The sequence below is a fragment of the Hemitrygon akajei genome, chromosome 9 (assembly GCF_048418815.1).
Source record: "Hemitrygon akajei chromosome 9, sHemAka1.3, whole genome shotgun sequence".
NCBI lineage: Eukaryota > Metazoa > Chordata > Chondrichthyes > Myliobatiformes > Dasyatidae > Hemitrygon > Hemitrygon akajei.
Genome location: NC_133132.1, coordinates 29,990,379 through 30,006,585, shown reverse-complemented (window position 1 = coordinate 30,006,585; position 16,207 = coordinate 29,990,379). Strand labels below are relative to the sequence as shown.

The 16,207-nt window shown below is 41.8% G+C and overlaps 1 protein-coding gene across 1 annotated transcript; it reads left to right on the top strand.

Annotated features, from left to right (window-relative positions):
• Positions 1–4,119, top strand: LOC140732993 (immunoglobulin lambda-1 light chain-like). The gene is made up of 2 exons (XM_073055729.1): positions 1–345; positions 3,592–4,119. The coding sequence occupies exons 1-2, from the start codon at positions 9–11 to the stop codon at positions 3,912–3,914; spliced, it is 660 nt and encodes a 219-aa protein (XP_072911830.1). The 5' UTR covers positions 1–8; the 3' UTR covers positions 3,915–4,119.
• The last annotated feature ends 12,088 nt before the right edge of the window (positions 4,120–16,207 follow it).

Sequence of the window (16,207 nt, the reverse complement as noted above, 5' to 3'; positions counted from 1 at the left end):
ACGCGGAGATGACTTTGACTCAGTCTCCGTCCGTATCGGCGTCTCCGGGTAGAACCGTGAAAATCACTTGTACCATGTCAGGGGGCAGCATCAGCAGCTACGTCACGAGCTGGTACATGCAGAAACCCGGCAGCGCCCCAGTTTTTGTGTGGTATGGAAGCTCCACGAGAGGATCGGGAATTCCAGATCGATTCACCGGTTCCACAGACTCATCGAGCAACCAAATGCATTTAACTATCACCAACGTGCAATGGCAGGACGCCGCCGATTATTACTGTGGTGTCGGGTATAGTAGTAGCCCGTACACATTCACCTTTGGGAGAGGAACCAAACTGAATTTCAACAGTAAGTAAATATTTGTTGGGGTCTAATCACCTTTTGATTTTGTTTGGGGTTTTTTTCGTTTGAACCTTGGAATAATATTATCAATCCTGATGCTTCGATCTGATTTACAGTCCGCCTCTCATTGTATCTTTACAATACCGCAGGCAGAAAACGAGCGCATATGCATCCCTTTTGCTTGGTAGGGTTACTTAATTTAGCTGAAAAGTATCTTCAAAACAACCTGAGTTCATTGCCATGACATTTTTAAAATTGCTTCGTGAATAGATGCTTCGTGCTGCTTGCAAGTGTTTCTTAAAAGTTTCCCAGGGAACAGATGTATTAAAATATATTCCCAACAGTGAGGTTTTGCATTAGACAACCAAGTTGCAGTCGAGTTTAGAGCCCGCAAGTTCCTGTACAAATGATCTGAATACCAATCGTCTGGAATATATATTGTTAGTTTTTAAAAATTTATTTCTGCTAATATTACTTTATTTTTTGTGTATTGTGTTGTGCACCTTGGTCTCCTAAATCATTGTTATGTTTGACCGTCTACATGTACACAGTTGACTGACCTTACAATTTATCCTGAACCAAAAGCTTAATGAGGACAAGAGCCGAGCTGTGAATGTTACCGAATTGCGATAGAGAACTTCTATTTCCTTAAGACGGTAAAACCTAGGAACAGAATTCGACCCTATGAGTCTGCTGCGTCATTTGATCATCGCTGGTATATTTTCTCTCAATCTCATTCTCCTGACTTCTCTCCATAACCTTTGATGCCGTTGCTAATCCAGAGACAATAAACTCAGTTTTAAATTTACCCAAAGACTTGGTCTGCACAGCATCCTTTGGGAATAAATTCTACAGAATCAGCACTTTATGGATAAATCATATTCAGCTCATCTCTGTTCTAAAGGGCTACCCTTATATTCAAAGGATTTTCTCTCAGTTTTAGCCTCTCACACTATAGGGGGCATCCTCCCACTTCCACTCAATCTAGCTCTTTCAGTATTCGGTAAGTTAAAATGAGACTTCATCCTCCCCCCGCCCCACCCCCGCCAACTTTCTTTTGAAATCCAGCATGTACAGGCCCAGGGCCATCAAATGCTCCTTATACTTTAACTCTTTTATTGTCAGGATCTTTCCTCTGGTCCCTCTCCAATGCCAGTACGCACATCTTTTCTTAGATATGTGGCCCAAAAATGCTTACAATACTCTAAATCTGATCTGGCTATTGTCTTTTAAAACATTAGCATTAAATCTTTGCTTTTATATTCTGCTCATCTCGAAATAAATACTAAGCTTGGTTTTGCCTGAAAGTTAACATTTTGGGAATCCTGCAGGATGACTTTCAGGTCTCCTTGTACGTCCGACTTCTTAATGCGGTTTCCGTTTAGAAGTCTGTACCTTTATTCCTTCTACCATAGTCCACGACCATACGATTTCGCACACTGTACTCCATCTGTCAATTCTTTGCCCGTTCACCTGATCCGTCAAGATCATTCTGCAGACTCCTACTGCCTCAACACTGTCTACCCATCCACCTGTCTTTGCATCATCCGCAAACCTGGCCACTAATCCATAAATCCCGTCGTTCAGATCATTAACGTCTAGCATGAAACGTAGCAGACTCAACACCCATCCTTGCACAACACCACTAGTCACCGGTAGCCAACCAGAAAAGATTATCCTCACGCTTTTCTCCTGCCAGTCAGCCAATGCTCCATCTATGCCTGTGATACCACGTACTCTTATCGTGTTAAGCAGCCTGATGTGTGACACTTTGTCAATGGTCTTCTGAAAATCCAAGTCAACAACATCCACTGACTCTTATTTGTCTATCCTGCCTGGTATTTTTTAAAGGAATCTCAACAGATTTGTCAACTAAATTTCCCCTTAAGGGAACCATGCTGATCACGGCTGATTTAGTCGTATGCCACCAAGTACCTAGAAATTTCGTCCTTACTAATGGATTCTCGCAATCCCAATATATTTAAATTTCGATTAAACATCAGTATGTTTACTAGGAAATTGACTGACGTCAGGCTAACTGGTCCATAATATCCTGCATTTTGCGTCCATTTCTTCTCTGAATGTGGAGTAATATTTGTGAGTTTCTAGTCCTGCGGACCCATGGGCCCATTATTGAAATATCGTTACTAATGCCTCTCTAATCTATCCAGCTACCGCCTGCAGAATCCTGGAGTGTAGTCCATCTAGTTTGTCGACTTATCTAACTTCAATTCTTTCAGCCTCCGAAGCTCCTTCTCCTTCGTCATAGCAACTACTATCACTTATGTTTAATTTCCTACGAAATACTACCGTTAAACGATTTCTTTGTAAATTCTGTTCTGTAGTCTCTATATCTTATTGTGTGAATGGGTTCAACTTTTCAAATTAATGAAAAAGTGATTATAAGAACCTTGACCCAGCTATCCACATCTTCTGGATTTCATAGAACTCTGAGAGTTGTTATCGGCTTTTTCTTCAGTGTGTATTACCCCGGTCCAAACAACTCTTTCGGAATTAATTGAGTGACTAAAAACTAGAAATTCCAAGTATAAAACCTTAACTGGTATTATTTATTCCCATTAAAATATTTCCATTATTTTTAGCCATTCACAATCCCTCCTTTATTGAGGCAAATTGCGGCATCTCCGAGGAGAGACAAAGGCACAGTATGTCACTCAAATCCACTGCCTCATCTTTTTACGTGAATAGCTGCGACGACATTTTGGAGTTTTACCTCGCTCTTTGCCAAATCTCTTTCGGGGTTTGCTATTGGTTCTGTTTTTCATGTCTTTACGATTTTAACACCATGGACCATGGCAATAATCTGTCACAATATTAACTATAGAATAGTTACATCAGATTAGAACGGGGTATTATGGGATATATAAAGTATATCTTATGTATATTGGAGAGTATTTCACGAATGGATGGGTTCTGTCCGCCATTGTTCAGAAGCCTCTCCAGTCGGATTTTGTTTTACCATTCCATCGATTTTTTTCATCTTATTGCTTTGAATTTTGCTGTTATGTAAAACATCTCTTTCCTTTACTTTGCAGCTACTTCTAATGTTCATGATGTATATTTCGCTTGATGCGTTTGTGGAAGATCAAAATACATTAATGAGATTCAGTTGTGCCCGGGTTCTCATGCGTTCCCACTTTTATGGTTGTAAAATCGTTGAAAAAAGACAAAGTTTGATTCCAATTTATATCAATTAATAACTCACTTCCCTGCACTTCTTTCTATTTACAGGTCCACGAAAACCCGCCGTATCCGTCCTCCGACCGTCTGCGGAAGAAATTCTGGGACAGGGCACCGCAACACTGGTGTGTTTAGTGAGCGGGTTTAATCCGGCCGCTGTGAATATCGAGTGGACTGTGGACGGCAGTACGAGAAGGAATGGCGTTGAGACCAGCCGGATCCAGCAGGACGCGGACAACACGTTCAGTGCGAGCAGTTACCTGACTCTGCCAGCCTCAGACTGGAACTCACACGAGCTTTACTCCTGCGTGGTTAAACACGAGTCTCAGTCAACCCCATTTCAAACAAACATCGCGCGATCCAGCTGTATGTAATACAATATGTTTAGAGGCTGGTTCTTTAAAATAAAACAAACGAATTTCATTACGGATGTTAAATTTTTGATTGTAGCTGACACATTTTTCAACTGCGAGAAAACAGGCATTCCGCCTTGCTGGACGTTCTTAAATAGCATTTGTTCTGAAATTGATATCGTCCATGTAATTTTATCCCGAAGTAATTAAAATCTATGCGATCTCCTGTGGTGTTTTTGCCTTGATCAATATGTCCGACAAGAGCATTATTTTTCAAACGTTTGCATAGATAGTGAAGATGATCAAACTTTGGCATTCCATGAAATAAAATAGACAACGTCGCTTACACGTTGTGCTAGTTTTTTGGTATATTTTCTTTCTGAAGAAATCATAATCACTGTGGCTACATCTGGACAAGTGGTGTAATTACTTGTCAGCGAAATTTCCATACATAGTAAAAGAAATCCTGATACTGCCTTTATTTGAAAATCGTGGGTATATTCGATTTCCAATTTTAGCATTGTATTATTCATGGAAATGGTTTTACTACAGCTGGTCATGTCAGGCAGACAAGGGCTTCTGTACTCTGTGTCAGCACCGGCGAAGAGCAGAGTAGCACTTATTAAAGTGCATACTAATGACATATTTGCTCAAGTATCCTTCAAAACTACAGTTTTCCTTCCAGGCGATTTCGGCTTACGATACCTAACAAACATTGCAAATGGTAGTCCAAAGCATTTCTAGTAAATACAGTCTGACGGTGGCTGTTTATCTGAAGCTATTTCGGGATTCAAAACAGTGAACCGCCGAAGATAGCGCACCGACATTTGTACATTAGTTTGTAGAATATATATAATGATAGCTTTCTGTGTGTAATGTAGAATACCGTGGCCATAGTATACAGGTCGAGAGAACTGTATCCTAAACATAAGATAAATATGTTCAATAAATAACGAAAATATCATTTTCAGGCGAATGAGAATACGAATTGCACTCACGTCTTTCTAATTGGTTATACAAGTTGTTTTATCTCGATAAGAAAAGAATAGCCAGAGCAAGTTTGCAGCTCATCATTGAAATTCATACATGGGTTATTGAAACAGGGACATTAATATCACGTGGTCTTCATCACTCACTCTGGACTGAGGCCGTTGGACTTGCCTTCTCTGAATATGGAAGGCCTAAGGAGTTCCCTGTGGCTTTACAGCTGCACAGACCAACCATTGCTCGGAGCAGGACATTTTTACGCGGCCTGTAAACTGCGCAGTACTTTAAAATCACATTATATAAAAGTAAATTCCAGTATCGCACCAGAAAGTCTGTGTGAGCGGGGGCATTCCAGTTCCTGCGCGGCAGGTGCGGTTGTACTTGGTGTGGCAGACCATTCAGTGTTGTGATAGGACGATAAAATGACCAAAACTGCACTGGGAGATTTTGGTCAAAGGGCATGGCTCACTTCAATCTATCAAAGTTTGGAAATATTCATTCAACATTTCAGATTCTTTTCTGTCATTCAGGCACGTTTAAAATCCTTAAAATATATTTGACAATTTCTAAATCAAGTAGTAATTTAATACCTAAACGATTTAAAGCGATAAATCACACGAATGTATAAAATGTAAGAATTCCACCGCTTCATTTTTTTCGAACATCTTCACAATCCGCATTGAAGCAAATTACCCCTGGAATTTCTATGTCTGGTCCGAAGAGAATCGGGAAGTGGAAGAGCTTGGAAATGCAGATTGATTGAATTCTGCCAGTAGCAATATCGAGAAGTGTTGACATTTATATGTAAAAATGACAGCCGATCCAAGAAATGTTGGGGTTGGATGGCAGGAATATTTTTATTAGCAATACATTTCATCCCGTGGATCAGCTCACAGATTTATCTGCCCGCATAACGGAGAGGTGGTGTACACAGAGAAATATGTGAATGATCGCGGTTACTATTATTGAAAAGCGCATACAGAATCGTTAAGCATAGCACAGGCCTTTTGGCCCACGATGTTGTGCCCACCTTTTAACCTAATCCAAGATCAATCTAATCATTCCCTCCAACCATTCCCTCACACATAGCCCTCCATTTTTTTTCATCCATTGGCCTAAGAGTTTCTTAAATGTTAATATATTTGCCTCTACCACCACACCTGGCAAGGCATTCCACGAACACACCGTTGTGTGTAAAGAATTTACCTCTGACATCCCTCTACATTTTCGTCCAATCACTTTAAAAGTATGTCCTCTCGAAAATGCCATTGTCGCCCTAGGGAAAAGGCGCTGGCTTTCGACTCTGTCTATTCCTCTAATCTTTTGCATCCCTGTCACGTCGTCTTTCAACCTCCTTCATTCCAAAGCGAAAAGCCCTAGCTCGTTCAACCTATCCTGATTAGACATGACCACTAATCCAAGCGGCATCATGGTCAATCTCCTCTAAACCTTCTCTAAAGTTTCCACTCTCCTTCCTATAATGACCAGAATCAGACACCATAATGCAGGTGTGTTCTAACCGGAATTTTATGGAAATACAACATTCGCTGTCGGCCTTTGAACTCGATCACTGACTAATGAAGGCGACATGCCTTCTAAACAACCTTATTGACATGTGCGGCAATATTTGAGCGATCTATGCGCGTGGACCCCAAGATCCATTTATCCTCTGCACTGCTAAAATTCTTCCCTTTAACCTTTTACTCTGCCTTCGATTTCACTCTTCCAAGGTCCACTACTTCACATTTTACACCATTGAAAACCATTTGACACTTAACAGCACAGCTACGCATCCTATCAACGTCCCGTTGTAAGCTACAGCAATCTTATCCACAACACCAACAGTCCTCTGTCATCTGTCTGATCGACCTGAACATAGACCACAGTCTTCAATACCCCTCCCACCCATATTCTTTTAATCTTTAAAACTCCTTTTAAATATTGAAATCGAATCTGCATGCACTATTTCCACTGGCGACACGTTCCACGCTCCCACTATTCTCCGAGTGATGAAGCTCTCCTTCATGTTCCCCTTAAACATTTCACCTTTCACCCTCAGCCCATGACCTTTAATTCAAGTCTCACCCAACCTTAATGTGAAAAGCTTGCTTACATTTACTCCATCTGGTCCTCACATAATTTTGCATATCTCTATCCAATCTTCCCTCGTTCTCCTGTGCTCCAAGGAAAACAGTGCTAACCTCTTCAACCTTTCCACATAACTTACGTCCTCAAGTCGGGAAATAAACCTTATAAATTTCCATGTACTCCTTCAATTTTATTGACATCTTTGCTGAAGGTAGGGGGGTGCCCAGAGCAGCACACAATATAGGAACGTCTTACTAACATCCATGTACGTCACATCCACCGCTCTACTTTTATCAATTTCTTTAGTCACTTTCACGAAAAAGTTAATCAGGTTCGTGAGACATGTACTGTCCCTCAAAAACTTGTGCTGTATGTAATCAGACAATGCTTCTCCAAATGCTTATAAATCCTGCCTTTAAGACTCACTTCCAAAGTTTGACCATCGCTGACATTCAGCTCCAGTCTATAATTCCCAGGATTATCCTTAATCCCTTTCTTTAACAAAGTAATAACATTTGAGACCTCATTCAGCCTCGGAGCCTTATGTCTTTTTTCAAAAGCTCAAGAATATCCTCTTCCTTAACGTCACACGTTCTAGCATGTCAGCCTGTTTTAGGCTGTCCACACACATGTCAAGGTCCCTCTTCTTGGTGAATACTGAAGATAACTATTCATTAAGTAACTCACCTACCTCCTCCGACTCCAAGCACATGGTTCCTCTTCTTTTACCCACTCTAGTCATCCTTCTGTTCTTCACCTACGTGTAGAACGTCTTGGGGTTTTCCTTAATCATACTCGCCAAACCCTTCTCATTCCCACTTCATATCTCCTAAATTCATTATTCATCTTCTTCCTGGCTACTTCGTAACCCTCAAGAATTTTGTCTGATCATTGCTTCATAAGCCTTTAGTGAACGTCTTTTATCCTCTTGGTGGGATACTTCACATCTCTTGCCAACCATGCTTCCTTCTCCCTACCATCTATCTTCAATTGGGAGAACCCTACCCAGAACCCTATCAGTGTTTCGTACACAACTTTCACATTTCCTTGTTCATTTCCCTGATCACATTAATTCCCAATTTCTGCTCACAAGCTCATGGCTAATAGCATCATAATTCCCTCTCCTTCAAAACCATCTGCTCTTACCCCTCTCCAAAGCTATGGTAAATTAGGGAGTTGTGATCACCCACGAGCAATCTTACAGCCTGTTCCACTGGCTAGCACTAGATCCCGCAAGGACTCTCTTCTTGTTGGCCTGTCTACATACTCAAGAGTCCTTCTTGAACAGACCTAACAAATTCTGCCGTCTAAATCTTTTGCATGTAAGCTGTGCCAATCATTATTAAGGAAGTGCGTGTTTTTGCAGCTTTCCAAAATCGACCTGTCGACCTACTCTTCGATGATCCTGTTGGGGGATGTGCGCTGTAGAATACTCCCAATAGAGTGACTGCAAACCCTCCTATTTCTGAATTCCACCCACAATGACTCAGTAAACGATCTCTCCACGACATCCTCACTTTCTGTAGCGGTGATACCCTACCTGATTAGCAATACCACTCCTCCAACTCCTTTTCCTCCCTCCTTGACGCTTTTCGAAATATCTAAACCTGGGAACGTCCAGCATCTTTACCTACCTTTGTGTCAACCATGTTTTGGATTATATTCTGGATCTGGAATGAGATCGTTTCCTCCAAAAATAAAAAGGCAAATACATGTTATCATCGTTTTTGACCTCATAGCTTTCCAATATCTTTCTCGTTTTTTGAGCAACGCATTTGGTTCATAGAGACACAGGCCGTAATTTGATTAAGAGTCTTGGAATGCGCAGTATTTCTACATTTTAGCAGACGAAGAATGTCCTGTTGCAACTTCTTCAGACTTGTCACTTCCGTGCACTCCTGCATTGAAACATTGATGGCGAACTTGGAAAGTAAACCTCTATTTCATAGGTATAATGTCTTCCCTGATCTGGATTGCTATTTATAACTTGATCACATTGCTTCACAGTTGATGTTGATTACTAGTTTCGGTGTTGTTAAGCCATTAGCTGTCGTCAGCAGCTCGGTCATTATATAATCGCAGTATATTCATTCATTCGTTGAAAGCACTTGTTCGAAGTCGCTGGAATTTCAATCACTATTTGAATCTGCCTTGAGTGTGGGCAGAATAATAGGTGATAACATGTTGGCACGGATAGAAAATTGATTGACTGACAAAAAACGAAGTGCAGACATAAATGGCCAAGTCTCTGGAATGATATATCTCAGAATTGTGAAACTATTCAGGTCCTTCCACTTCGCAGATGACAAATGACAAAAAGATAATTACATTGTGAAGAGAAAGTCAAAAAGCTAGGGAGGGATATTGATTATCTAAGTGGGTGAGCTAAAATCTGGCAAAGCAAAAAGAGCAAAATAGAAAGTGACAGAGCTGGCATGAAAAATGCTTCAACAGCATATTTTCGAAACCGTTGGAAATTGTAACCTTCCAAGTAGAAGAGGGGTAAGGGCATTTAGATCATGATAGTATGTAATTCACAAAATGCTATCATTCAGGTGCAAGTAACTAAAAAGGCTGGGGAAATGGTAAGGGAATTAAGTGCAATATTTGGGGGCATTATGCTTCACGTGACAGGGCAATAACGAACCAAATGTGGGCTGGGTACTGCATTAGTCTTACTGAAGAAATTATGTTAATGATTTAGAAGTTCAGAGGAAGCTTACAAGAACGACTTCGTTGGTGGCTCGTTATCCTAGAAGAAAGTATTGTATAGGCTTGACTTCTGTCAACTGGAGTTCATCAGATTTATGGAACTTGACTAAAATCTAGTAGTCCTTAATAACAATACCAATGCTTCATAAACCTTGTAGTCCGAAGCTCTACGGCTCGAAGGGCTCATGACAATACCTCCCTCTCTAGGTCTGGCACTTGACGACTTGGGGAACTCGAGAGTAACACGACTGAACACGAGACCGACAGACCTGGGGAATCCGAGACAGGCGGTTCATCTCCCAACAAGTTTGGTCGTCTCGAGATAGACCTGATAAAATGGAGACAGACCTGAGGAACTCGAGACAGTCCTGGGGAATCCGAGACAGGGCTGGTCATCTCGAGATAGACATTAAATAAATTTGGCAAACATGAAATAAATCTCGGGAATATGGAATAAAACTCGGGAAATGTCAATAGTCCTCGGAAGCCTGGAGAGCCATGGGAGACCCAGGAACCCTTGACGACACTGAAATTCTTGATAAAAGCCTTTAACGAGGTCAAGGCAAGCTTTAAACGTGGACTTAGGACTTGGTCTCCAGAAACTCGAAATGAAGTCTCGAGACACTCGGAAGCCGACTGAAGTTGGGACGCCACTTTACAAGTTCCGCTGGACCCATCATATCGCTGCGTTTTTTTTTTGTCACAGTGCAGACTGAACGCAAGTGCGGAGAAAAGACAGGCTGCCATATGGAGTCAGTGACCTGGCTTTATACATAAGAGTTCCAACTAATCACCGGCGGCTCGGTAGAGCGACGCCGAGAGAAGTAGCATTCTGAAAGCTAGGGCCAGCAAAAGTGATAATCGGAAGACTGCTTAAACAATCACAGTACGCGGAAACCGCGTGCCTGTCAAACTAAACTTAACAAGTTTAAACAGAAAACACAAGGGTTTATCGCGTCTCGTTAAGAGAACAATTCATAAATAATGGCTGTTTAGAAAATCTGGAACCCACGCTCTAAGGCTTCCTGCACAGGCACGAAAAAATCATAACATCCGTTGTTAGGCAGGAATCCTTGATCGCTCTACTCAAATTATGCACCATCATCGACAATTTTAACCCGAGTACTTATATGCCGTGTGTCCCAGTGGATAAGGCATCGGTCTAGTGATCTGAAGGTCAATGGTTCGAGCTTCAGCTGAGACAACGTGCTGTGTCCTTGAGCAAAGCACTTATCAACACCTTGGCAACACCGTTGCCAATCTGCTTGGAAAACATCGGTGGCGTGGAGAGGGAAAGGCATGCAGCTTGGGTAACTGCCAGTCTCCCATACAACCCTGCCCAGGCCTGGAAAGCTTCCAAGGCGCAAATCCATGGTCTCACGAGACTAACGGATGGCTATTAAAGTATGCACCGTCATTCGACAATTTAAAACCGAGCATTCATCTTTCCTTCTCGCTCCGCCATTAGTCTCATTCCTGCAAATCAAGACCCTATATCTGCCTTTAGTTTTGTTTATGTACTTACCAAAACACTCCAGTAGTAATTTCTCAGGAAAGTAAGAAAATCTTCATTCTTGCTTAATTAAAACGGGCAGCATAATATCATACAATGCAAATAATTTTCCACACTTCACTGCGAATCAATTAGGATTGTTCTTCCCTCCCAGCGTTCGCTAATGCTGACAAGTGATTCCATTTTGATATATAAATATCCATGGAAATTCACAGGGAAAAGAATAAATGATAAAAGCTTTCTTAATGAATAGCCAAAATAGAGAGGTGTCCAATCACCATGCCAGTGGAACTGCAATGAAAGTTAATAAGATGACAGTGAATAGACGAGAGGTGAAATTAGTAGCTTACAGTGTGGCAATCATAGAAGTCTCAAATAACTCTACAGCATCAGCAGCTGCTTTGTGCATCCTATGGACTCGGACCCCAAGATCCCTATGATACTCCACACTGCTAAGAATTTTACCATTAATACTATATTCTGCCATCATATTTGACCTAACAAAATGAACCACTTCACATTTATCTGGGTTGAATTCCATCTGCTACTTATCAGCCCAGTTTTGCATCCTATCAATGTCCCGCTGTAACCTCTGACAGCCCTGCACACTATTCACAACACCTCCAACCTTTGTGTCATCAGCATACTTACTAAACTATCCCTTCACTTCCTCATCCAGGTCATTTATAAAAATCACGAAGGATATGGGTCCCAGAACAGATCCCTGAGGCACCCCACTGGCGACCGACCTCCATGCAGAATATGACCCGTCTACAAGCACTCTTTGCCTTCTGTGGGCAAGCCAGTTCTGGATCAACAAAACAAAACCCATGCCTCTTTACTTTCTCAATTAGCCTTGCATGGTGTACCTTATCAAATGCCTTGCTGAAATCCATATACACTAAATCTACTGCTCTTCCTTCATCAATGTGTTTATTCACATCCTCAAAACATTCAATCTGGCTCGTAAGGCACGACCTGCCCTTGACAAAACCATGCTGACTACTCCTATTCATATTATGCCTCTCCAAATGTTTATAAATCCTGACGGAGTCCTGACGAAGAGTCTCGATCCGAAACGTTGACTGCTTCTTTCAATGGATGCTCCCCGACCTGCTGAGTTCATCCAGCTTTTTTGAACGTCTTGATTTGACCACAGCATCTGCAGTGTACTTTGTGTCTATAAATCCTGCCTGTCAGGATCTTCTCCAACACTAACCAACCTCTGAGGTAAGACTCAGTGGTCTATAATTTCCTGAGCTATCTCTACTCCCTTTCTTGAATAAAGGAACAAAATTGGTAACCCTCCAGTCCTCCGGAAACTCTCCCATCCTCGTTGATGATGCAAAGATCATCGCCAGAGGCTCAGCAATCTCCTCCCTCCCCTCGCACAGTAGCCTGGGGTACATCTCATCCGGTCTCGGTGGCTTATATAACTTGATGCTTTCCAAAAGCTCCAACACATCCTCTTTCTTAATATCTACATGCTCAAGCTTTTCAGTCCGCTGAAAGTCATCACTACAATCACTGAGATCTGAAGATACACCTTCCATAACCTCGGATTAGACGAATACTTGGTTGATTGCTGTAGCTGATTGCTGAAGCTCTGCTTCTCAATCCGCGGCACCAAAGCCTACAACCGTTTCAAGTATATATTATTCCAAACTACCACTGAAACGGTTTCGATTACATTTGTTTTAAGTCTTTCCTATCCAGAACAATTTGTCCATATCTATTTTTGGTTCTGTTTCGTACAAGGACTGTCACAAGAAATGCCAACAATAGTACTGTATCACATGTTTCTGAAACGCGTAAAATGCCCTACAAATCAACAGAGGAATTGAGTTGAATCGCTAAGGTCGTGTTTCTGTGATTTAGGGATCACAGGAAGCACAAAGGAGCTATATAATTGTAACTCCGTTTTGCAGACAGTTGGAAATGCTCCAAACCTGCCTTCTAATCACATCCTGAACTTCTGGCAGGATATTACGAAGTTACCCCCTCCTATTGGTTCTATTAATTGGCTACCATGTGGCAAGCCTCCAAGTCGTTGACCTGTTACCTTGTAACCTCTGTCCATACCAGTAATGCTCAACCTACATTCTTTCATAGGTCTAATTGGGCATCGCCACACAATAACCAAGCCTTGTCTTAAAAACGCTAAAGAGCAAACATTAGTGGTCACTTTATTAGGTACGCCTCCACATCGGTTCCTTAATGCAACTATCTAATCATATAACAGCAGCTTAATGAACATGCAGACAAGAGCATGTGCGGTTGTTCAGACCAAACATCCGAATCTGGAAGGAAAGTGTTCTAAATTATTTTGAGCGTTGAATGAGTCTTTGTACCAGACGGGGTGGCTTGAGTATCTTAGAAATTGCGGGCTTCTTGCGATTTCCACGCATAAAGTGCCTCATGAGTTTAGGTACGTGGTCTTCTGATGCTACAGCCTATTCGCATCGAGGTTCGATGTGTTGTGAGTTCAGAGATGCTCTTCTGCACAGGTGTAACGCGTGGTTAATTGAGCTACAGTCGCCTTCCTGTCAGCTAAATCCAGTTTGGCCATTCTCAATTTTTTTTTGTTTGTTTTAGTATCATTCTCTTAAACTCGAATAGAATGACCACTGATTGTATATGAAAGAGCACAGAACATTTCACAGAAAGCAGCTAGCTGAAAGCACAAATACAAGTAAATAAGCATGAACGGACAGATATTACCAAGGCTTGCCTGCTGGACTATTTGGATTGGGACTAGAATGTTAAAGATAACGTCACATTCAGAAAGGACAGGAAAATGAGAAAATGCACAAGGATTCGTTGATAGTGAATGTTCAACACATAGAAATGAAGATAGATGGACTATTTTCAGGGCACGGAGAGGAAGAGGTGGCTTGAAAAATAATAAAGCAAAATCCTCCTGTGGTTGTTGAATCTTGGCAACATATCAGGGCAACGTGCATCCGACGAAACAAAGGCTGTTTACCATAATTGCACTTTCATGAATTATATTTGGAATTATACTTCACACTAAGCAAATGGGCCAAAATCTGTGAGATGCTCGTTAAATATCTTGGAATATTTTCGAATAACGTGTTCTAGCCCCACCAAAGGACACTAAGAAGCAATTAGAGGCGGAGATTTCATTGGAATCATCCGCAATTTTATTAATAGGAGCATCTGACAGGAGAGCCGAGGGGCCGACTTCGTATACTAAATGTGACGTGTCAGAAGGATATTACTGAACAAACAGGTTTTATTTTCATGAAGATCCATTTGATTCCTGGCCCCAGTCACCCTCAATGCCATGTGATTTCATACTTGTATCAAGAGAAGTGACAATTCAAAATCGGAAATGATCTCCATATTCAAGTGCCTACATTCATACTGAATGTCACATTATATTGGTTCGTGTGTCATTCGCGCCAGTAGGTGGAAGTGTTGCATCACATCATACCCATACTTGCTTGTGAGAAAGAAGGAACCGAGCTCTGGACGCATAAAATAGCAGCGACTGTGCTCTGCATCAATTTCCCAAAATGGGTTTATTGGAGTCACAACTCCAGAATGAATGCTATCTTTTTCAAAGTGACATCATGCAAATATCGGGAAATATTACTGAGAGAACACTGGCGATAATTGCAGCAACAGACATTTGGCGCTAGAGTTTATAGGGTAATCGCTGCTTAATGCCGAACATTAGACAGGACATGCTAATGCAATCCTTTACAGCTGTCTGTGTTTTAAATAAAATTTACATAGAAACACGGAACCATAGAAACATAGAAAACCTACAGCACAATACAGGCCCTTCGGTTTTCAAATTTGTGCTAAACACGTCCCTACCTTAGAAACTACTAGGATTGCATTTAACCTCTATTTTACTAAGCTCCATGTACCTATCAAAAAACCTCTTAAAAGGTCCTGTCGTATCCGCGTCCACCACCGTTGCCGGCAGCCCATTCCACGTACTCGCCACTCTCTGAGTAAAAATCTTACCCCTGACATCTCCTCTGTACCTACTCCCCAGCACATTAAACCTCTGTCCTCTTGTGGCAACCATTTCAGCCCTGGGAAAAAGCCTCTGACTATCCACACGCTCAATGCCTCTCATCATCTTGTACACCTCCATCAGTACACCTCTCAGTCTCCTTCGCTGCAAGGAGAAAAGGCCGAGTCCACTAAACCTGTTCTCATAAGGCATGCTCCCCATTCCAGGTAAAATCGTTGCAAATCTCCTTTGCACCCTTTCTATGGCTTCCACGTCCTTCCTATAGCGACGCGACCAGAACTGAGCACAGTATTCCAACTGGGATTTGACCAGGGTCCAATATAGCTGCATCATTACCCCTCGGCTCCTAAATTCAATTCCACGATTGATGAAGGCCAATACACCATAACCACAGAGTCAACCTGAACAACTGCTTTGAGCGTCCTATGGACTCGGACCCCAAGATACCTCTGATCCTCCATACTGCCAAGAGTCTTACCATTAATACTATATTCTGTCATCATATTTGACATAGCACAATGAGCCACTTCACACTTATCTGGGTTGAACTCCATCTGCCACTTCTCAGCCCAATTTTGCATCCTATCAATATCCTGTTGTATCCTCGGACAGCCCTCCACACTATCCACAACATGTCCAACCTCTGTGTCATCACAAAGTTACTAACCCATCCCTCCACTTCCTCATCCAGGTCATTTATAAAAATCACGAAAAGTAAGGATCCCAGAACAGATCCTTGAGGCACTCCACTGGTGACCGAACTCCATGCAGAATATGACCCGAATACAACAACTCTTTGCCTTCTGTGGGCAAGCCAGTTCTGGATCCACAAAGCACTGTTCTCTTGGATCACATGCCTCCTTACTTTCTCAAGTCAAGTCAAGTCAAGTCACTTTTATTGTCATTTCGACCATAACTGTTGGTACAGTGCATAGTAAAAATGAGACAACGTTTTTCAGGACTATGGTGTTACATAACACAGTACAAAAAAAACTAGACTGA